Source organism: Diospyros lotus, chromosome 12 (assembly GCF_014633365.1).
Source record: "Diospyros lotus cultivar Yz01 chromosome 12, ASM1463336v1, whole genome shotgun sequence".
Lineage (NCBI taxonomy): Eukaryota > Viridiplantae > Streptophyta > Magnoliopsida > Ericales > Ebenaceae > Diospyros > Diospyros lotus.
In genome coordinates, this window is record NC_068349.1 from 35,198,956 (window position 1) to 35,224,014 (window position 25,059).

Below are 25,059 nucleotides of genomic sequence, written 5' to 3' on the forward strand. Positions count from 1 at the left end.
AAGATCAGTTGAAAATTGCACAAAGGATATGATCTTCACAAGATCTAACCAGAAACCAAAGCTTGAGAAGGTAGGATCAAAAGAATTCCCTATGCATATGAAGACATAATTGATGGAAAATAGCAAACTTGTACCCGCCAGTAAATTTAGTTGTTGCTTGCCCCTGACCTTGATGCTGGCTGTGGATCGGTACCTGCCATAAATTGAGTAGTAGAAACACTATATTTGATATTTCAAGAAATATGAGATGAGTGTCCTGAGAACAAAATCCAAAGCCACACGTTCCAAAGACTTATTCTTGTAAGGAAAAATGGAGGCATCTGTAGTATGTCAGCCTTGTGTTTCAAATTATTTAACTGTAATCCACAAGGAACAAGAGCATGGAAGGGTGATAGTTTTAGACTGAGATTCCGTAATTGTTGATCTTTGAAACCTCCTTGGTCAGGGCATTCCTTTCTCGTTTTGCCTCCCCGGCAAGTTTAGAAACCTAAAATCAGCAGAAGCAATTTTGCATCCAAATGTGTCAAAAGTCATATAGTCACTCAAGTAAACCATATAAACTAATCAAGGAAATCAGTATGCAAACAATAAGATAAAAGATAAATATCCATACAAAGAGGCCATTGCTTGGCTCTGAGGTAGATGTAGTAAAAGGAGGAGAAAGAAACATATTATCAGATCTTCTTAGAACATTGTGAACCTCTCAGGAATTCCCTCTTTAAAATAAGCAAAATACTTTGGGCCAATCAAGTGTTGAATGCTCCAGCCTTTATAGTGTTGTTTCAAACATATGTTTCAAATTATTTCCAATATAAAAGCACAAATTTATCACAATTACTAGGAAGGAGAAGTGTTTCTAGCCAATTAAAACACCCCACAAGTGCTCACACTTTTTCCGGTCAGTATCTGCAGCTGGCACATTCTCACACAAACTTGAAGAAATATACATTTGGAAATGATTTCCAGTATATTTTCACATAAAATGAACACACAAGGCCCTAGTAAGTTGAATATGCATGATTCCATCCGGTCCTTATTATATTCCCCTCCCCTGGCCCTATAACTTGGGAATTAATTGCATTGTGGTTGCATATAAGTCATCAAGTTTGGCATGACTAATTCAACTAGCATACATATCTTTCTTAAGCCTTTCTTGGTGCAACGACAGTCTACATTACATTGTTCCATTTTTCCATGCATAACAGACAATTAACAAATGCTGTACTTTCTTTTCAGACCAAATATGAACCAACGGATGGCACAAATGCAGAGTGCTTATCAAAAATTTCTGATCCTAGTAGCCTAGGAAGAATAATTTGGCAGGGGGGGTGTGCGGCGCATGATAAAATCACAAAGAATTATTTATCTAATTTTGTTTCTGGATTATTGAAATGTTGAGAAATTGTGAAATTGACTATACAAAGAGATAATTGTCATCAAAGCATATGACACACTTCCATATGCACATAGAAACTGCAGTACTTGTATATCCAATTTACTCTCTTCTTTAAGACCAAAACTTGGCTCTAAAGTATCAGAAACTATCACAAACTCTAATCCTATCAGCTTTAAGAACAAGGTTTCCTTACTTTCTACACACGCATACATATGTACAATTTGATCAGTAACACGCACAAAGATATGAGATATGTTCATGTAAAAGCAAAGGATAATAGCCTTCAAAGAAATAGTTAGGGTAATTCTAGAATCTCCAAGTATTAATGACCAGAAACCTACTTGGGATCGAAAATGAGATGCTTCTCTGCGAGGAAGTTCTCCAAGGGCATCTTTCAGGCCTGACATAATGAAAAACAATCATGAGACCATACACCAAGAAATGTACATATGAAGAGTTTCAATTTGCTTGTCAAGTAATTCAAGGGAGATTTCGTACCCCCTGCTTGTCTTTCAATTTTATAAGCTGAATGTATGACACCTTGGATCTGCTTCCCTGCTTGTCTATATAAAGTAAAAAAATTCAAAAATGGAAGTTAGTCAATGAAGAAAAGTTTGTACAACAAATTTGACTGCATTCACATACACAAACCTTAGTTTGGTTCTTCCTCGTATCATTTCTTCTTCTGCTAGTGATGCCCTCTTCTGAAACAATAAAGAACTATTATGTATTACATTTGAAGCAACATTAAAGTAATTAAATTTGCACAGAAGCTCTACTTATAAACTGACAAGGTTACCCTAACTGCATTTGCCACATCAGCCTACGTTTTAGAGAAGTTATTTAATATCATACCACATCATTCTGTAAGCTAATTTAGTAACTGCTCTTTCTATGTGTAAAACTACTTGCAATCTTAGAGATCATATTTTAAAGTAAAAGTGGCAAAAGTTAGAGATAATAAGTTACACCCATAGGAAGCCGGAAATAAGCAATGCCATAGGCATAGTTAATGAATTTCTAGTGATGGCAGCATCATGAATTTAGCATTGCTTCATTCACTTGAAAGCAAGAGGGAGATCCAAATAAAAGATTCTATTTATGGCCACTTGCAATAGATGAAATTCAATGATCTATTATTTCCTCCACCCTCAACCCCAATGCCAGGGCTGGAAAAATAGTTGAAAAGATCAAGACATGCGGCAACAATTTTGAAGCTCTTTTTACTGTTCACATTAAGAAAAACAAAATTTATTTTCACAAGAATTTCAAAGAAAACAGCTAACGATATGTAAACCATGTAACACAGTGTCTAGGTTTGGCAAAACCTAAATGAATTAGAGAACACGAATGGCCTAAAAACCATTGCACTCTGAGATCCTTTCTGTGTCCAAAACCTTAAAAGATAAAATGAAAATAGAAAGATAAAAACAAAATGCTACATGTGAAAATAAGAAAGGCAGATGCTTGATGTTCAACTTACTTCCCTGTCACTTTTCCACAAGTTAGATGATAATGGATTCATATAACAAATTATTGGACTTTCAGAAAGACCATGTCAAGGTTAAAATGCATATAGAATCCCTCAAAGAGACCAGTAGGTTTTTAAATCAACAAGCATCCCATATTCCCACCATTGGACCTAAAATTAGAAGTGCTAAATCCACTGTATGGGTTCAACAGTCCATTTCTTGTTCGCTTTGCCCATTTATCATTACACCTTAATTTTTAAAATGCTCCCATTAGCTTGACTCAATAGTTTTTAAATCAAAACAGCTCCTCAAAATTGTAGTCCTAATTTTTGTTGCTTTGAAAACTATACTTTCAGGTAAGATGGCATAATTGCAACTAAAAGCTCACAAAGTTACCCAAATTCTGCAAGAAAAAATAAGTCAAATGCTGTAAACCCCCAAAATCCACTTTGGAAACCTAATGTGACTTGTGCAATGAGAGAAAAAAGAGTTAAGAGACAACAAATTAAAAAATATAAATTTATTCATACAAGAACAAGCCTCCAAATTCAACCAAACAATCTGAGAATGATAATTAATTAAATTAACAGGTATGCAGTTAAAATTTGGGGGTGGGGGAAGCAAAAAAAATATAACCTCCAACTTTTCACATTCCAACTTCAAAAGATCAATTGATTGCCGCAACTCCTTTACTTTAGCATCAGCTCTGGAGATCAATGACTGCACCAGCAATGTACAGGAAAAAGTAAGTAATTAGATTATGTTAATTGAATATTTATTAACAGGAAGCAACTTGGTTCACTGTATTAGGTTTGCAATAGCATGATACATTAGGAGTTAAGAAATGCTGAATGTATATTATCAAGGTTTTTATTTCAGCTGCAAGCTTTTAGACTACATTCCAGTGCAAGCAGGGAAAGGGGCGCTGCATCTTTCTTCATAATTTTGTATAGAATAGAATAGTTTTTGTACAACAATAAAAATAACATATCATGCCTTAATCCCACTATGTGGGATCAGCTGTATGAATTATAGTTCGTGAATTGTTTCTATCTATAGATTTGTCATTTGGAAGACCCTTCTAACTCATACATACTAAGTGTCTGCCACCTAGTTTTTCTTAGTTTTCCTATACCCCTTTTGTCAAATACTAATTCCGTTCCATCCACTCTCCTCACAAGAGTCTCTATTGGTCTTCTTATCACATGACCAAACCATTTTAATGGTGTCCTGCACATCTTATTTCAATTGGAAACACTCTGACAAATAACTTCATTTCTAGTTTTATATTTTTTTGTATGGTCATACATACATCTTAACATCCTCATCTCCATTATACTTGTGTTTTTGCACATGTTGGTGCTTTACTACCCAATATTCGGTGTCATACAACAAAACAGGTCTTATACCTATCTTATAAAATTTTCCTTTTAACTTTAACAAAATCTTACAATCACATAAAGCTCCAAATACACTATTCCATTTTAACCATCTTGCCTTATTCTATGGCTAACAACCTTATTAACCTCCCTATCTTTTTGGATGATTGATGCAAAATATATGAACTTACCTTTTCTTGGTATTACTTAATCTTCAAGTTTTACCCTGATATCATCAACATTTGTATTTTTATTAAACTTGTGTTCCAGATACTGTTTTCAGTTCTCATAAATACATTACTGTTTATGTGGCAACAAGTTGTCTCCAGCAGCAGCAGGAATTCCATCTCTGTAAACTCGGTGCAATAGATGTTAAACTTTTAACAATGCTATTACGAACTGTTGAGGAAGAAATTCCGGATTAGAGTGGAATTCCAAATTAAATGATGATAAGAGTAGTTAGTTTGAATAAGAGATAAGATGATAAGAAGAAGAGGTTGAATTCAAAAGAAGATAACCGGTTACAGCTGTTCCATAAAGATAGGAGGAAAACTAATTTTCAAGTTTAAATTCTATCTTATATGTTGTTGTATTTGTCATGTACTGCCTAAATAACTAATTGTAACTTGGGAAATTAGGAGGGAAATAGAATAACTAACGCGCACATGCTTGTTGCAAGTGGCGCTAGGCAGTTAGGATACAAGTTACACTAGGCGGGAGAATTTCAATTGATTGAGGGAAGATCAGTATAAATAGAGACTGATCTCATCCAAGGAGGATATGAATGAATTGAATCTTGAATTTCCCTCTCAATTCCTTCTCTCTTTCTCTCTCTCTCTCTCCCTTCTTCTCTGTCCGATCAAGTCTTCTACATAACTCTCCAGAATTCCTTGCGGAATTCTTGAGACATTCTTGTCAGATCTATTAGACCTGACAATATTGTATTTTCGAATTTGTTTTTTGAATTCCTAGATTCTAGGAGAAAGCTGATAGCAGCTTCTGTATATATATGCAGCATACAATCTAATGCAAAGTGTGATAGAATTTATTTCCATTCACCCCTTTGCCACTTAGAGCATTTCTTCCTAAGCATCTAAGTTTGCTCACAAGCAATGGAAAACTAATCTTTAATATTGTCATGAACCTAGGGTGTAACCTAGGGTTTTAAGAGATAACTGGAAGGAATTGAGGGAGATAAATCAGAAGAAATGGGAAGGGGTTTCAGGAAGAACAGAGACAGGGAGAGAGATTAGGGAGAACTGAGAGAGAGAGGGAAATTGAGAGAGATAGTAACCAGATTTTTCTGAATAATACTCTTTGATGCCTTGAATTATGCTGGATCAGTCTTATATACAGATCCAGGAAGCAGTGGTTTGGCGCCAATAGGGCTGCCAAAAATTCAAATCAAGTACAACTGAAGGCTCCTACCTTCCAAGTACAACTGCTGGCTAGCCTCTAAGTACAACCGTGTACATGCTATTAAAAGGTACAATCAAAACTAACAGCAGGTACATGAAAAATATGTTCAAACTTGTATTCCTTAATACATTCACTCTTTAATATGTTTAACATAGCACTGTTCCTACTTGTATTCCTTAACAGTTCAAAGCCTGAACCTTTTTCTTTATAATATGTTTACTCTGTTTACTTATGCCCCTCCCCCACCAAAATAAATAATGAATAATAAAAAGAGGAATGACTGTCTCTCACACTGAAAAATTTTATATGGCATAATCACTTGGATCAACAATCTTGAATGTAGCACCTCAATCTAAGCAAAAATGGAAATCCAACCTTGTAAAACGAGGAATCTTTCTAAGTTTGCATACACAAAAAAAGTTGGTAACTGAACATGCTTCCAAATCCCTACAAATTGACTTTTTTCTTTTATAGGTAAGTGAAATATAACAAAAAGTCCAATGGAGAAATGAAAATATCCACTGTATCAAAGAGTCAAAAATAAATCCCAAACTTTCTTATAATATGTTGCTGGGAAAAAAAAGAGCCACAAAAAGATGTATGTTCACTCATTCCAAACCCACCACCCCTCCCCAAAAAAAAAAAAATAATAATAATGAAAAGGTAAGTTCAAAATTGTCTTAACTACCAGGACAGTCCAAAAAAAGGTGAATCACACTCACATGACTCTAATGCATGCAACACCCAGTCGCCCACCAAAACATATCGTGGCAATCAAGAAGCAAATTCCACCAACACTACAGAAGGAGAAGGAAGAAAGGAATACAAGAATTCAGGAATTGGTGCTTGTTTAGTATTTTCATAGTTTTAGTTTTTCATTATCTTCCAATTTTAATTTTTCCTTTCTTCTTATTCATTTTTCAAATTGGATTATACCATCTCTTGTATTCATAAAGTAGAGATAGCAGGTAATTTTATGTTTAATTGATTATAGAGAATGTAACGATTCCATACTTGACTACAATCTCCTTCTATCTTCTCTGGTTTCTCTCAGTCTTTCTCCCTTCCCTTTTTCTTCTCCTCTTCCTCAAATTGCCACTGTTTCAAAACCAACTCTACAGACATCATCATCCAAGCAAAAAATGGCACATTAAAGGGACTTTTTATATGCCAAATCCCTTTCCACCTTTCCCCTTGGGAGCCCATTAGAAGGAAGAAGATTCATTAGATTCTTTCTTGCCAAAGAGGGCAAGCCTTGGTAGCAATGGTACAGTTGCTCTTTTGTTACTAGAAGATCACAGGTTTGAGTTGTGGAAACAACCTTTTTGCAAAGCAAAGGTAAAGCAGCATATGAAAATGGCCTTGCCCTTACCCTTGCAGTGGTAAGCCTCTTGACCAGGGATACCCCTTACCTTCTCACCAAAACAAAACATCCAATCCAACATCCTGAATTTTTTGTTGTCAGAGTCTCAAAGAACATGTCAAGTGACCTAAGTCCCTTTTTTTTTTTTTTTGGCTAATCCAAGTCATCTAAGTTCACAATTATGAAAAGCTATGCAAAAATGCAGACACCAAGCCTTTCCAGAAGATGAAGAATAAGAAAAACTTATCTTTTTCAATGTTTGATTGAAAGCTAAATAAAAAATTTAATATCAAAACTTTATCCAAAAAGTTTGACCACCAGTTCATCACAACTCCACGGTGCATTTGATGAATGAAGACTGAAGAGATGGTAGAAATTTAGGCATTTTTTTACGATGTGTATGCATTAAGTCAAACAACACACAACATTAATGTTTTTGCATTGTTACATTTATGAAGCAAAAATTATAACATTTATATTTAGAAGCAAAATTCCTCAGCATAATCAGACAACTTGAAACAGCTGATGATGCTTGTTTTGCTGACCTCTTCGCTGGAAAAGAGGCGCAGAGTATTGTAGTACAAGAAACGTCTGGGCCCTGCAAGTAGTAAACAAATTGAGGGCAAATAAGGAATCTAGTTAGCAACCAATCATGCAGAAAAATTTACTATAGGCTGAGTATACCAACAAAAATTAAAAACCCAAGATACGAAGATTCACTGCTTGTTCAGCCTTTTCATTTCTTGCTGAGATATCCATTAAATCTTCTAAATACTAGGGCCAAAAAGAACTGCACCCCAGGCAAGTTTCAATTCAGAAACTGTGACATGGTTATTAGAGCTTAGTAAGGAAGACCTAAAAGTATGGCGGCAAAAAATTGTTTATTTGTAAATTAGTTCCATACTCTTTAGAGCCAAAAATGCCACGCCAACAGCAGCACTGCCTGTAGCCAATGGATGTGAAGCCGCAACAAGAATTGCCTCTGAAGAAATGATGTAATAGTGAAAACAATACAATAGACAGAAAACCCAATGATTTAAGAGTCAGCTGAAAGAAGAAGTGAGGCACTGAAGCAGAACAGACCTTTGATCTTCCCAAACACAAAAGCTTCATAAACAGCATACTCAGACTTGAAATCTTGCAGAGAATCCTACAACCAAATTATCAAACAAGAGATAGATATGAAACTATCCATAGCTCCACAGAAAGCACTGGAACTATGGCGGTGGACCAGAAAACAAAGAAAGCAAAATTATGAAGTGAGCAAATAGAATAAATATCACGCTGCCAAGTTATCCTACAGACATACGACAGTATAATTCACTCAGGGAAAAAAATAAAAAATCCATAAAGCTTTTAATCCCAACTATTTCTAATTTCAGTTGATTTTACAATCATGTACAGCACATGAGAGACAGCACAAACAACGTCCACACTTAAAGCCACTTTTACTTATTGTCAACAGAATAAAATACATCAAACACTCCACATCGGGTGAAAAGCTTATCTGGAAACTCCTTTGGAAGCATTAGTGACAAGTTCCAAAATGATCCCGTAAATTGGGATATATCATGAGCACCTGTCAGAGATCATGATTAGTGGACTCTCTCTGTACAATGCTTCTATTTTTTCCCTTGCTACCATGCCTCCCTAATCTTCTATTTCTTCTCTGCTTCTATGATCCCATAGATTGGGATATATTTGTACTTCTTTGTGGATCTCTCTCTCTCCCCCACCCCCCAATGCTTCTATTTTCCCCCTTGTAACCATGCCTCCCTAGTCTTCTACTTCTCCACTTCCTTAGTCCCATCTCCTCTATTCTTCCCTTTCCCCGCCTATTCTCTTCCTATCTTCTTATTTTCTTTCTTCTCGTCTTCCCTGATCATTGTGACACTGCATACCTTTGCAATATATGTGATTAATTGGAGCTTAAGTAGCTCAATCTGCAAATTTGCAAATTTGGGCCTCACATGAGGGAATTTAAAATTTTAAAAAATAAATCAGTTTTTTGGGGACTCAACATAGCCATCATTATGTCTATGCAAGAGTTAATGCAAAGCTGTGAGGTGGCGAGGAGATAAATTATGGGTAAATTGCCTTCAAAACCCCTGCAATTTGGCCCATTTGCCCCTCTGTAGTTCAAAAATGACTCCGAAGGCCCTGAACCCTCTGTTACAAGCAACATTAATTAAAGCTAAATTAAATTAAATTAAGCTAATTAAATTATATTAAACTACATTTAAACAAAAATAAGAAATAAAAATTCAGCAAATAATAAAAATTAGCCCTATCATGAGTGGCAACAGCTTCTAACCGCCTGCAGTTTTGGGTCTGTCAGAAACTGTTGAAGGAACAAGATACGAAAATACTTGCTGCTGAAAGGAGATAGGATAATAAGAATAGTTTGAAAGGTTTTGAAATTAAAGAAAGCTGAGACAATAAAAAAGATATAAGAAGTTATAGATAAAGTAGTTCCATAAAGGTAGGATAGAACTATTACTTAAGTTTAAACCCTCTTATCTATTGTATCATATTTAAATTTGTATTTTGTATCCATGTATTCTAGGAGCAAACCGAGGCCTCCTCATGTATAAATACCTCATCTAAGTTCAATACAAGTCAAGAAACAGTTGGTGTGTTCATCTCCAATTATACCTAAGGTATTCCTACTTAGGTTCTTTTGTTTTGTTCATGGTATCAGAGCCATCGATTTTGTGGCTGAATATCTTATCCTTCTCCTTCACCAAATAGTAGTTTTACGATGGCTAGCAATCCACCAAGAAGTGAAACTTCCACTACTAGCCCTACACCCACCAGAACCACACAAATCCCAGCTGTTCCGATTTCTCTAGACAGTCATACCCGTCAAATTACACAACATAAGCTAAATGGAACTAATTTTCGAGAATGGTCTCAATTAGTTTTGGTGGTTATTAAAGGGAAAGGAAAAGTGGGATACCTGACTAATGCCACTCCTATGCCAGATCTTGAAGCTGCCACTTATGAAGTCTGCGATGTTGAGAACTCATTTGTTATGGCTTGTCTCATTAATTCCATGGAGCCAAAGATAGGAAGAACCTATCTTTTTCTATAAAACAGCCAACGAAGTATGGGAGGCAGGGCAAGCACTCTACTCAGATATGGAGAATACATCTCGATGTTTTGAAATCCGGTCGGCCATTAGGACAACTAGACAAGGTAATCATTCGGTCACCAAGTATTATAACATGTTGACTGAGTTATGGTAGGAAATGGACTTGTTTTATGACATTGGATGGGAATGCACTGAAGATGGAGTTAAATACAATAAAATGGTGGAGAAAGAACAAGTGTTTGATTTTCTTCATGACCTCAATTCTGACATAGACGAGGTTCAAGGAAGACTACTGGGAACTAAACCATTCCCATCGATCCGGGAGGCATTTGTAGAGTTAAGAAGGGAGGAAAGTTGTAAGAAGGTAATGATGAATTCTTTTTCTACAAGTGAAAATAACACTCAAAATTCAGCCCTTGCTACTTCTAAACTAAAAACATCACCACTGCGTGGTGAATCACAAGAGATAAACAATGGTGTGATCACTATCATAAGCCCTATCATACTAAGGATACTTGCTGGAAAATTCGTGGTAAACCAGCCAACTAAAAGGCTAAGAATCAAAAGAAGGTGACTCAGACAGCCTATGCAATAGAGTATAAAGGCGGCAAAACGACTAACCTCACCCTAACAATGGATCAATTGGAGCTACTCCAACAGATATTAAATAAGACAAAGGTCACAAAGCCATCTAATTTAGCTGAATCTCCTAAACCAACTGTGTCAATTGCCAAACAAGGTACATCCTATCAATATTTCTTCTCTAAAATTCTATCTATAGATATTTGGATTATAGATACAGGCGTTTCAAATCATATGATAGGTTCATTACATAGATTGTCAACCTATAAAAGGTGTGATATGGTTATAACTGTGACAATGGCTGATGGGGCAGTGTCCTATGCTAAAGTGTCATATCTCTGGTCTGACAAAGAATTCTCACTGATCGGATGTGATCCGAGAGAATTCTGTAAGAGAATAAAGAAGAACAAAGAGGAAAATAAGAGAGAGAGAGAAATGGTGAGGGAGAATTCAGATCAATTTCAATTCCATTTCCAGATGCCTCTAGGCTGATGGGATCAGTCATTTACATACTACATCCCCGCGCCGCAAATCCCCCCAAAACTGAAAGAGTACAATTACATATAGCTTCTCTAGGTACAAGTCACATCATCTATAACTACCCTCACATGTAAGTCACCCAAGCCGTTAAAACGTGACATAAAGGAGAAGGATCAGTATATATAGCCCGCGCTCCTCGCATGTAAGTCACCCAAGCCGTTAAAACGTGACATAAAAGAGAAGGATCAGTATATATAGCCCGCGCTGCATTTAAAATATGTTCTATATGTGCCTAATTTGAAGTGTAAACTATAGTCCATCAGTAAGCTAACAAAGGATATTAATTACAAGGTGACATTTCTTCCATCTCATTGTGTTTTTCATTACCTAACTTCGGGGAAGATGATTGGCAATGCTGGGGGAAATGAAGGTTTTTATTATATTAATGGAGCAACCTGTACTCCCACTTCATCTAGATTACATAAAAATCCTCTCTTTCTACTGTCGCAGATTTCAATATTTAGTTATGGCACAAACAGTTAGGTCATCCTAGTTTTAGGTATTTGAAAATCTTGCAGCCTCATTTGTTTATTAATAAAGGGAGTGATTCTTTTCAATGTGAGCAGTGTATACTTGCTAAACAAACTAAAGTCTCACATTCTATTCATTCTTACCAACCCTCCAAGCCATTTTATTTAGTGCATAGTGATGTATGGGGACTAGCAAGAATTCCTAATCTAATCAACACCCACTGGTTTGTCACTTTCATAGATGATCATACCAAGGGTTGTTAGGTTTTCTTAACGAAGGAAAAATCAGAAGTTTATGCAATTGCTAGAAAATTCCACCAAATGGTATGCAACGTTTTTCAAACTTCAATCCATATCCTTTGGTCAGATAATGGCAGGGAATATTTCTCAAATGAGTTTAATACCTACTTGAGTGAACATGAGATTATTCATCAAAGTACTCGTCCTTATAATCCACAACAAAATGGAGTGCCTAAGAGAAAGAATTGGCACTTCCTTGAACTGCCCAATCCTTGATGTTTACAAGCTCAATTCCTAATTCCTATTGGGGAGAGGCAATTCTTACAGCTGCATACCTTATCAATAGAATCCCTACCAAGATACTAAATTTTAAGACTCCCTTGAGCACTCTTTTTGCTAGCTAGCCACTTCATACTAGAATGCTTAATTCACTGTCACCAAAGGTCTCTGGTTGTAAAGCGTGTGTGCATAATTACTCTTTATTTCACTCCAAATTGGAACCTAAGTCTATGAAATGTGTGTTTGTTGGCTACTCTCCAACACAAGGCTACAATTGTCCTAACACTAGAAAATTTGTTGTCTCGTGTGATGACTCTTTCCTTGTGAATCAATATTTTTATTCCCACATATCTCTACAGGAGGGGACTACTAACCCTAATGGAGAGCAATGTTGGGATTCTTTGTTTTGTCCTGAGGTAGTTAATATAGTTACTCTGGTTAGTGATGTGCCCTAATGTTAGATTTAGATAACGTCTAGTGGGCTTGTAATATTAATACATGTGATGTATCTTTGTATATAATTAATAAAAGGAAAGTTTATCTTCATTCATTTAACTCTCTAGTTTGTCATATGAATGAGTCCCTGAATTTCCTATTTGAGAGTCTTATCCTTAAGGCGTTCAAAATATGCGACGAGATTCTCTAGTAACAGGATTTCTTAAAGAATCATGATCCTTAGATTAATTGGATATGGACTCTGATTAGTCGATTACGAACTGACACGATATTTACTACCTTGATTAATAATACTAATGATTAGGGGTGGTGAGTCACGTATCATATGACATGGAGATGTCTCTAGTAAACTCGCGGGTGGTTGTTGGGGAACAACACATTGAATGTGACACTGATGACTAATCACATGGCATTATGGATAATGATTTTGTCATCGAGTTGTGATTCTGTATTGATCCTTAAACTTGAACTAACACGATTGTCTTGTGCATTGGTGTACAGGATTTACTAATGCGTCGAACCATTCAATTGCAAGGTGGGGAGGCTTATCTATGTGATTTTGTATTGCTAGTGCATGGAGACAGGTGTTCAGAGATAGGATATGTTGGAGAAACTCGAAAAAAGTGATAAGAAGAATCGGGAGATCATCTAGAAGCTGCCCTAGTACAAAAATAGATAATTCCAAGAGTTTAAATGTTGTATTTTTAAATTGTAGATATTGTTATATAAGTTTGAATTTATTTCCTAAGTTTTAGGAGATAAAATTTCCTAGTTTCTAGGAAGTAGATAGTTTATATCTTCTCCTAAATTGTAGGCAAATTATTAGTAGCTAGGGTGAATATATTTCATTCATGCCTATAGGATGATTATTCAAGCTTGTTTCATGGGATAAGAGCCTGCTCTTCAATCCTAAAGCAGCCTTTATTCTATTTTTCCGTCCACACCTTGCTTCATCAAGCAATTTTATTTGTTTCTTCTGTCTGCACCTTGTTTCGTCAATGGCCGATACTCAACCTAATCCCACTCTAATCGAGGCTTCTGCCACAAGTTCTCCGATCAATCCGTCTGATCCACCTTCGAGTTCTGCAACAAATCTTTCCAGCAACTCAATTGATCATCTTCCTATACAAGTTACTCACCATAAGTTGAATGGGAGTAATTTTAGAGAATGATTTCAATCAGTTATGCTAGTAATCAAGGGAAAATGCAAGGTTGGTTACTTAACCGGCTCTACTCTTTCTCTACCGAGCACAGTAGCCACATATGGTACCTGGGAAGCCAAGAATTCTACCATAATGGCCTAGCTGATCAATTCGATGGAGCCTAGAATAGGAAGAACTTACCTATTCTATAAAACCGCAAAGGAAATATGGGATTCGGTTGGTCCAAGACATGTACTCAGATTTGGAGAACTCATCTCAATGCTTTGAAATTAGATCATCCATTAGGACCACACGACAAGGTAATTTAAATGTTACTGATTACTTTAATGTTTTGGTTGAACTTTGGCATGAGATGGATCTATTTTACACCATTAATTGGGAATGTTCTACGGATAGTACAAGGTATAATAAGATGATTGAGAAGGATTAGGTGTTTGATTTCCTACATGGTCTTAACCATGATTTGGATGAAGTAAGAGGCATAATCTTGGGTACAAAACCTCTGCCTTCACTTCGAGAACTTTTTGTTGAGGTGCGGAGGGAGGAAAGTTGAAGAATAGTAATGCTAAATCAGCAAGGTGAGTCCCCTTTAGCTCACCAAAATTCTATTTTAGCAAGTTTTAAACAAGAAGAGAGTTAACCAAAGAATCTAGGATGGGAGAAGTAGTGGTGTGACCGCTGTAAAAGGCCATATAATACCAAAGAAACATGTTGGAAAATTCATGGGAAATCGGCTAACTGGAAGTTAAGAGGAAAAAGGGAGAGTGAAAGGACTACCTACATAGTTGATGCACCAAAGGAAGCAGGAAACAGGAAAAAGGAAACAGTGCCAACCTTAACCTATCAGAGGAGCAGATTCAGACCTTGTATAAGTTGTTGAATCAAGGTATATCCTCTCCAAGTCCTCCTATGGCAGCTACTGCTTTACAAGGTAATCCCCATTACTCTCTAAATTCCAGCAAACTCTCTAAGAATACATGGATAGTAGATACGGGTGCTTCCGACCATATGGCATGTTCAACCTGTTCAATGACAGAATACACCCCTTGTGACAACCCTATAAACATTTCAATGGCTGATGATACCACTTCTCTAGCCAAAGGACATGGAACAGTTTGTATTTCTAATTTAACACTTAAATCAGTTTTACATGTTTCTGGTTTAAGATATAATTTACTATCAGTCCATAAGATTATTCAAGATATGAATTGTTGTGTGGCCTTTCCTTCATATTGCTTATTTTAGGACCAAGTATCGGGGAGGACGATTAGTAATGCTAAAGCTAAGGATGGGCTTTATTATTTGACAGAGGATATGATTTTTTCTTCTACAAATAAGGTTGTTTTGACAGCCACAACCGATGCCAAGGTTTTGTTGTGGCATAATCATTTAGGTCACCCAAGTTTTCCTTATCTTAAATTCTTGTATCCACATTTTTTCATCAATAAAAATCAAACTTTCTCGTGTAAACAGTATACCATTGCCAAACAGTCTCGTTCTTCTCATCCAATTCAATCCTATAAGCCATCTAAACCATTCCATTTAGTTCATAGTAATGGGGACCATCTAAAACCCCTAATATTTCTAGTTCTAAGTGGTTTATAACCTTTATTGATAATCATTCTAGGGCATGTTGGGTATACCTTATGAGGGAAAAATCTGAAGCTTGCAACACTTTTAAGAAATTTCACAAACTCATCTTAAATATGTTTCAAACTTCCATCCAAATTCTCCATACTAATAATGGTCGAGAATATTTCTCTCGTGACCTTACCAATTATCTATCTGAACATGGCATTCTGCATCAAAGCTCTTGTCCATACACACACCACAACAAAATGGTGTGGCGTAAAGAAAAAACCGCCATCTTCTAGAAATGGCTCGAGCTATGATGTTCACCACCCATGTCCCACATTTCTATTAGGGGGAAGCAATCCTTACAGCTGTATATTTGATCAATAGACTTCCCTCAAAGACCCTGAAATTTTAGACCCCTCTTGTTGTCCTTTGTTCTCTCTACCCAACTGTTAGCCACTTACATTCTCCTCCTCCAAAAATTTTTGGCTGCACTGTGTATGTTCACAATAATCAACTCAACCGTACCAAGTTTGACCCCAAGACCTTTAAATGTATCTTTATTGGGTACTCTCCCTCCCAAAAATGTTACAAATGCTATAACCCTCTCAAAAGACAAGTCTTGGTCTCCACAGATGTCACATTCTATGAAGACCAATCATTTTACCCCTCACTAGTTTCAGTTGCTACATCTCCATCCCTCGTGGATCCTAATACTATTTCCTTTCCTTCCCTTGATGCTCCTTTGCCCTTATGCTCTCAAAGGGGAGAATTTCTGACCTCTCCGCCTGTTAGGCCTTCAAGTTCTTATAACATAAGGGCAAATCCTTCAAGCTCTTCTCCTATTTCTCTTAATCCATCTTCTCAGCCAGAAATTGCAGTTGAACCTCATGTTCCAACACCATATTCAGCAGTTAAACATCATTTGCAAGTGTATGCTAGACGTTCAACGGCCCATCTTGAGGGACAACAAAACCAATCATCACTTCTAGATGTTGGCCTATCAAAAAACAGCACTGAAAATGAGTTTACCAGCAGTGATATTTTGGATTGGGCTATGCCTATTGCTCTAAGGGGTAAGATCTTGTGTCAAGTATCCTATGTCTAATCACTTGACTTATGCTAAATTATCCCCTCAGTACAAGGGATTTGTAGCAAGTATTGACAGGATTGTTGTTCCAAGAAATATTCAAGAGGCTATGAGTGATCCTAAGTGGAAAGCTGTAGCTATGGAGGAGATGAGTGCCTTGGTGAAAAATAACACATGGGAGATTGTTAAACTACCTTCAAACAAAATGGTGCTTGGTTGTAGATAGATTTTCACAGTAAAGCATAATGCAGATGGAAGTGTTGAAAGATACAAGGCAAGATTGGTTGCACAAGGGTTTACCCAAACATATGGGATCAACTATGAGGAAACTTTTGCTCATGTGGCCAAACTCAACTCAATTCGGGTATTAATTTCCCTTGCTATTAATCTTGATTGGCCTCTACTTCAATTTGATATTAAAAATGCTTTTTTGAATGGTGACTTCAATGAGGAGATATATATGAGAATCCCCCAGGATTTGAATAGGAAATTGGCAGTGGAAATGTGTGCAAGTTAAATAAATCCCTATATAGATTAAAGTAGTCTCCAAGGGCTTGGTTCAAGAAATTTAGCATGACTCTCAATATCTTGGGATATAAGCAAGGGTAAGCTGACTATACCTTGTTTATAAAGTCTATAGTAGAAGGTAAAAATGCCATATTAATTGTTTTTGTTGATGACATTATTGTGACAGGTGATGACTGTCAGCTTCCGAAGAGCTGACTGTGCTTCCGGGTTGAGTGATTGAGAGAATTAGGGGGAAGAGATTCAGCAGGGAGAATGAGAGATAAAGTGAGAGAGAGAATAGAAACTTCTAGGAATATTCATTCATAATCACTGGTGAGTTGGACAGCTGCTTATAAAGCCAAATCACCAGCCCATGTGCATAACAGAATGTCGTTGCTGGGAATGTACTACTCCTAAAGCGGCAACAAACAAATTACAACTCCTCAATGCAAACTTCTAATACACTACTTACTACTCGTAGTATACCCTTATTACATTAGCACCCCTCCTACTCGTGACACATGACAATGACTTACAAGAAATTAAAAATTTGAAAAAGCAATTAAAAACTGAATTTGAAGTGAAAGACCTAGGAGTCATGAGATACTTCCTAGGAATGAAGGTAACTCAAAGTAAAGAAGGGCTATTCATCTCTCAAAGGAAGTACACACTTGATTGTTAAAGGAAACTGGGATGTTAGCATGCAGACTAGCTGGTACTCCTCTAGAAAAGGGTTGGAATGTTGAAGAAAAAGAAGACACTCCTGTTGAAAAAGAAAGGTACCAAAGGTTGGTTGGTAAACTAATTTATTTATCAGTTACAAGGCCAGACATAGCTTATGCAGTAAGTGTCATAAGTTAATACATGCATTTCCCTACTCAAAAGCATATGAATGCAATGTTCCATGTTCTAAGATACTTCAAGGACCCCTACTCAAAAGTGTCATGAACCTAGGGTTCATGACGGGTTGAAATTGGCATTCGGAGGGATCCAAGAGGCTTAGGATTAGGGGCAAAAAGTTTAGAGGGATATTTGGACAGGAATGGGGAAGGATGTAGAGAGAAATGTGGGAGAGATAGAAGAACAGAAGAGAGAGGAAGAATGGTAGAGAGAAGAAATTAGAATTTCAATTCCATAATTTTTCAGCATACCCCAACGAACCAATAGCAGTAGCCTTATATAGGCATTACAAGCTCAATAGCGGCCTAGCACATGCACCCCATCTGCTTCTAAAATATCTCCTAACTATTATTATAATACTATTACTATATTGCCCTTTAATTACTACTTGGGTCATGACAAAAAGCATATGAATGCAGTGTTCCATGTTCTAAGATACCTCAAGGAAACGGCTAGGAAAGGGCTGATGTTCAGGAAAACTAATGAAAGAAGAATTGAATGTTTTGCGAAAGCTGATTGGGTAGGTTCACGTGAGGATAACAGGTCAACTTTAGGTTATTGCACCAAGTTATGGGATAATGTGGTAACTTGGAGAAGCAAAAAGCAATCCGTAGTGACTCGAAGCAGTGTTGAGGCTGAATTTCATGCTATTGCTCAAGGGATATGCGAAGTAATTTGGATAGAAAGGATGATGGAAGACTTGCGGATATCCTTATCTCAACCAACATAAGTTTATAGTGATAGCAAGTCTGCTATCAATATTGTGAAATATCCGGTTCAACATGACCGAATGAAACATGTAAGAATTGACAGGAGTTTTATAAAAAGGGAAATTGAAGAAGGAGGAATCACCTTATCCTATATTCTAACTACAAATCAAGTAGCTGATATTTTCACAAAAACCGTTGCAAGGCCAAGGTTCGAGTTACTAATTGGCAAGCTGGGAATGACTTGTGTCTATTCCTTAGCTTGAGGGGGAGTATTGGAGAAACTCAGAAAAAGTGATAAGAAGAATCAGGAGATCATCTAGAAGCTACTCCAGTTTAAAAATAGATAATTCCAAGAGTTTAAATGTTGTATTTTTAAATTGCAGATATTGTTGTATAAGTTTGAATTTATTTCCTAAGTTTTAGGAGATAAAATTTCCTAATTTCTAGGAAGTAGATAGTTTATATCTACTCCTAAATTGTAGGAGAATTATTAGCAGTTAGGGTGTATATATTTCATTCGTGCCTATAGGATGATTATTCAACCTTGTTTCAGGATATGTCATCCTCATCGTCATTGATGAAGTGAACGTCCTATGTGATCTATTGTTAGTGTGATAAGAAATTCCTTGGCCAAGACAGTATGATTAATCAGAAAAGTGTTTCTTGATGTGTCATCCAGTCACACTGATAAGATCAGACACATAATTACTGAGTTTGTGAGTTTATCACACCATGACTCTCGCTCAGTCAGGACGTTGAGTGATGGAAGGATTATGGTACTCGATAATCTTCAACTGTAATAGGCTCACTTGAAGTTATACTTAATTACCTTCTATATTGTCCTGGACCGCTGTTAGGCGTTTCCTATGACCTTTTAGATCATCACCGAAATATGGAGAGATTCTTGTGATGGGTCGAGAGTTGAGGTGTTTCGGCCGTTGCCAAACAGGTTTTGGTGCTATCTATTTGCTAGCAAGGAATGAACCAAGAAAATCACACCATATAGTGTGGCATCTGGTATCTACACTGTGCACCTGTTCTGTCTCAAACACCATTAATTGTTAATGATGGTTTTGGATATATCATTACATGTTAACAACAACGGGTCGATAAAAGTTAAGGAATTGATTGCGATTTCTACACATATAACACTAAGAGTCAACTGCCTCAGTTTAAGCAATCAACTGGCTTGAGGATGGGAGTCAACTCCCAATGCTGCCTCAGCCAAAGGTAGTGTTGTCCACATGGCACAAAATTGGAGGGGGTGGGGAGAAATTAGGAGGCATAAATTAGGCAGGGGTTGAGGTGAAATTGAGGCTTCTCTTGACGGCTTCTTCTTCATATGTCTACTTCTGTGAATTTACAAGTGCGTAATTGTTACGAGTGGAAAATTCCAAAGAGTCCGGTGAGACACACGAGTGCAGGCGAATCAAAGCCCTCAGACTAGCATGGGACGAGGACTACAACGTGGTACCGAGTAGCTCACTAGGTGTGGACAGACTAAACCCACCACAACTTAAGGCAGAATCAGTTACAATGTAGAAACAATTTCTACACCCACTTAACATCGAACTACAGGTATGTTATTTATTGTATTTTCATATGATGAAATATCATATTGCTTTAAATACTCAAGCTGTGTATGGTGTGTGTATTAATGACTTCCGTTGTGCATGTTTGTTATGCAAAAAAATTTAAATTTATCTACACTGCCATACATGTATTCCAACAACTCCCACTCCAAATTATGCAACAGATCAAAAGGGAGAACAACAGGTCCAAGCTCCTAAAAAAACCACCCCTGGTTTATTCTCAAAGATCTTATCACCCAAGGCAAGGCCAGCCATCACCTCAAGAGGAAGGTCCAGTGCCTGATGGACCAAGGGTAGTACTAGAAAAAGAGGAAAGGACGGTACCTAAAGTAATTGAGATGAGGACAGTACCTAAAGAGGAAGAACATAGGATAGTACCTATAGAAACCTATGATCTGGATATCCCAATAACCTAGCGGAAAGGGGTAAGATCATGTATCAAGCATCCTATATCTAACCAGTTGTTATATTCCAGATTGTCTCCACAGTTCAGGACTTTTACTACCCAAGTTGATGAAATTCAAATTCCTAAGGATATCTATAGTGCTTTACAAAATGCACAATGGAAGACTGTTGTGATGGATGAAATGCATGCATTGGAAAAGAGTGGCACTTGGGAGATTGTGACATTACCTAAAGATAAGAAGGTGGTAGGCAACAAGTGGTTATTTACTATTAAATATAGAGATGATGGGAGCCTTGATAGGTACAAGGCCAAATTAGTAGCCTAAGGATTCACTGAAACTCAAGGATTAGATTATGCAAAGACCTTTGCTCTGGTTGCAAAACTAAATTCTATACGTGTCTTGCTCTCTCTTGCAGCTAATTTGGATTGGGAGTTACACCAACTTGATATTAAAAATGCATTTCTCAATGGTGACTTAAACAGTCCCCTAGGATTTGGTTCAAATAGTTCGGTACAACTTTAAACCAACTATGGTACAATCAAAGGCAGGCTGATATGTTCATTAAGCATATGGCAGATGGCAGGAAAACTATTCTAATTGTATATGTGAATGATATTATAGTCACTAGTGATAACATTAAAAAAATAGAGGTGCTTATAGGACAATTACAGCGAGTTTTTGAAGTGAAAGACTTAAAACAGCTAAAGTATTTCCTAGGAATGCAAGTGAAAAAAAGTAAGGGAGGTATTTTTATCTCTCAAAAGAAATATACATTGGATTTATTGAGGGAAACAGACAAGCTTAGTTGTAAGCCAACTAGCACACCGTTGGAACCAAATTGGAAGAATAAAAAGGATGGAACAGAGGGCCCAGTAGACAGATGAAGATACCAACTATTAGTGGGAAAATTGATCTACTTATCTCTCACACGAGCTGATATAGCATATGCAATGAGTGTAGTGAGCCAATTTATGCATTCACCCACTAGCAAACACCTCAATGTTGCTTTCCATATTCTAAGATACCTTAAAGGAACACCAAAGAAGGGGTTGTTGTTCAAAAAAACTGAAGATCAAGGAATAATGGGTTTTGTGGATGCCAACTAGGCTAGATCTATTAAGGATAGCAAGTCTACATCAGGATATTGTACTAATGTATGGGGAAACCTTGTTACATGGAAGAGGAAGAAACAAAATGTGGTGGCTCGAAGTAGTGCTAAGTCAGAGTATCGAGCTATAGCTCAAAGTGGGTGTGAAATAATTTGGCTTGAAAAACTAATGGAAGACATAAAGATACCTATAACTACTCTTACAAGGTTGTACAGTGACAGCAAATCAGCAATAAGCATTGTGAATAATCCAATACAACATGACTGAATGAAACATGTGAGGATTGATTGACACTTTGTTAAACAGGGAATTGAAGATGGAGGGATCAACCTTACCTATATTTCTACTGGTTCACAAGAAGCTAATATTCTTACCAAAGCAATGACTAAACAATGTTTTGAATTGATTAGAGGGAAGCTGGGAATGAAAGACATCTATTCACAAGTTTGAGGGGAAGTGTTGAAGAAAGAAGATACGAAAAATATTTGTTGTCGAAAGGAGATAGCAAGATAAGAAGAGTTTGAAAGGTTTTGAAATTAAAGAAAGTTGAGACGATAAAGAAGGGATAAGAACTTATAGATAAAGTAGTTCTACAAAGATAGGAGATAACTATTACTTAAGTTTAAATCCTATCTTATTTGTTGTACTATATCTAAATGTGTATTTTGTATTCCTGTATTCTAGGAGCAAATCAAGGCCTGCTCATGTGTAAATATCTCGTCTAAGTTCAATACAAGTCAAGAAACAGTTTGTGTGTTCATCTCCAATTATACCTGATGTGTGCAAGAGAAAAGGTGGTGGAGACAGCAGCTATGATGGCATGGAGCCTCTCTCTCTCTCTCTCTCTCTCTCTCTCTCTCTCTCGGTGATTTTCCTCAACAAACCCAGCAAGGTTCTGGATTTGAAACTGGATGATTTGATTTTCTCATGGGTTTGCACACCCTAGAGGCCAACCATTCATCTATCTCCCAACTCTGCTCTTATATGGCCAAAAAACCAACTAGAGCCCCATAGCCATTGGCAATTAGAACCCATCGCCACTGACTGGAACTGCTCACTGCTTCTCTTCTCTTTCTTATTTATTGGTTGAACTTTTTTATTTGTTTTGCTTAAATGTAATTTAATATAATTTAATTAGCTTAGTTTAGCTTAAACGCCGTTTTGGATGGAGGAGGTGTCAAAGAAAAAATTATAAACCACAGGGACCTCTAGAAATCACAAGGGATCTTCGTCCAAATGGTCCAAACGGCAGGAGTATGAAAGCAATTTATCTATACTTTATTATATTGCCTTTTGGATAAGTTGCAAGACTTGGGGCAACATCTAGTAGCAAAATTATATTGTTTTTTTTCTGGATAAATTTCCTCTAAAGCAGGTTATGTAAGCATGTTGTTCTCTTGGAAGATTAAAAGCATGAGATGGCCTAGTGACTTGGAGAAAGCAGGTAATGAGCATGGGTATTTTCAATTGCTATTATGATTATGTGAAATAAAAAGGAGCTGGATGCACGGGGAAAAGTGGTAAGTTGAAATGCCGAGTTGATTTTCTGATAGTCAAATTTACCCCAAATCCACCAAATATCTAGCAAAATAAAAACTTGGTGAGAGATGCTTAGGTATGATATTGGTAAGAAGGGTCTTAGAGAAGATAAGGCCATAAATAAAAATAACTGGAGTCTGGCAAGCAAGAATTCATGTATTTGACCTCACATAGCAAGAGACAAGCTTGGTATGTTGTTGTAACAATCTTTTGGTGAAATACTTATTAGGCTATATCAATTCTTAGTTCGACAAATAAATATTAAGATTTATTTTATTCTTGATTCAAAGACCACCTCTAATTACACAAAATATAGCTCAAATCGTAGATCAATGATGCAAATATCAAACCCGTTTATTTTTCATATCACAAAAGGCATATGTTGCAAGTTGTAAATAAATAAACAAATTAGCCAAACAGATAACTACTTTGCATTGCTTTTGAGGTAATTTAGAATTAAAGACTTGGCATGAAAAGTACAATATAAACAGTGTTTAGGAGCAAGGATTTGTGAAGGGAAGGGAAACACATAAAAAGGAAAAGGGTTGACTGGAATATTTTAAAGGATAGCCCAACCAGAAGAAATTATTTTCCTTTTCTTTGGACAACCGCCAATTCATTTTCTTCCCATTTTCTAACCCAACCAAAATAATAATAATAATAATAATAAGCTAGATATATTCGGCGCTATCAATAACTTTGCTTTTCTAGGTTATTCTTTTGCCCTTCTTTTCCCTGCTTAAATCCATGTTGCAACGACAAACCTAAACCTAAAGTTTAGTGCCCATTTGGTTAGATTCTCCAGTTCCATTTTCACCCTATTTTCTTAGAAGTAGAAACAACAAAAAATCTATAAAAACACCAACATTCCGCGTAATTTCATTTTCTAGGAGAGTAATTTTCAAAAACTAGCACAAATGATTTATGTTTTGTTTGCTATAACTCTGTGGTTCAAACAAATTTTGTAAGTACAGTTTCGCTAACATGTGCGCCACATGAAATATTCTGCATTTTTCAGAATGCGAATGTGCTTTGGCAAATCAAAATAGCTCTCCGTTCCCGGTAAATGCAGATATAAAAAGGCAGATAAGATCAAATACATCTAAAATCAGGCCACCCGACGTTAAATTCAGCACAAGACAAATGAATATGTATGCAATCCTCGGCAATCAAACAGAGACGGTGAAAGGACTGCGAGAGGGCAAGCTTACGATGGTCTGATTGAGATGAGCCGACCCCGTGGACAAAAACCGGTCGAGGCGGGATCTGGTGGCGGCAACTGTGGTGTCCATGGTGTCTTCGACGGTCTTCTGAGCCATTCGTGCCTGCTGCACGGCGTAGTCGATCCATGGCACTGCGTCTTCTAGGGTTTTCGATTTCGAGTAATCGTTGTGTGGTGATAGTGATGGTGAAGGTAGCTGTTGTTTCTCCTCTGATGAGTCGGCCATCGTCGCCATCTCGACTCAATGATGTAAATTTCTCCGGTATGGTTCGTGAGCTCTTCTTGATTGGTTTTTCGGATGAAAAATGGAGAGTAATTCAGAGGGAACAGGTACAGAGGATTTTCTCTCTCATCTTTTTTCTTCGAAATTTAAATTAATTATTATTATACCTTTAAATGATTAAATAAATTATTATATGTTGAGACATTACGACAATTATTATGATGAATATCGTTAGAACATAGAATCAGATTAACCGTTGTAGTTTGGTCTCCGAGTTAAATTAATTTTTATATTTTAAAAATGATGAAATAAATTATTATAATTTTAAATTT

General features: G+C 36.7%; 1 protein-coding gene across 1 annotated transcript; it reads right to left on the reverse strand.

The window, feature by feature from the left end:
* Positions 1-208: 208 nt before the first annotated feature.
* On the reverse strand, positions 209-24,851 carry LOC127787264 (RGS1-HXK1-interacting protein 1). The gene is made up of 9 exons (XM_052315227.1): positions 24,494-24,851; positions 8,113-8,179; positions 7,934-8,011; positions 7,575-7,627; positions 3,505-3,588; positions 2,048-2,100; positions 1,895-1,959; positions 1,738-1,796; positions 209-487 (listed from the first exon to the last, which is right to left on the reverse strand). The coding sequence occupies exons 1-9, from the start codon at positions 24,737-24,739 to the stop codon at positions 398-400; spliced, it is 795 nt and encodes a 264-aa protein (XP_052171187.1). The 5' UTR covers positions 24,740-24,851; the 3' UTR covers positions 209-397.
* Positions 24,852-25,059: the final 208 nt, after the last annotated feature.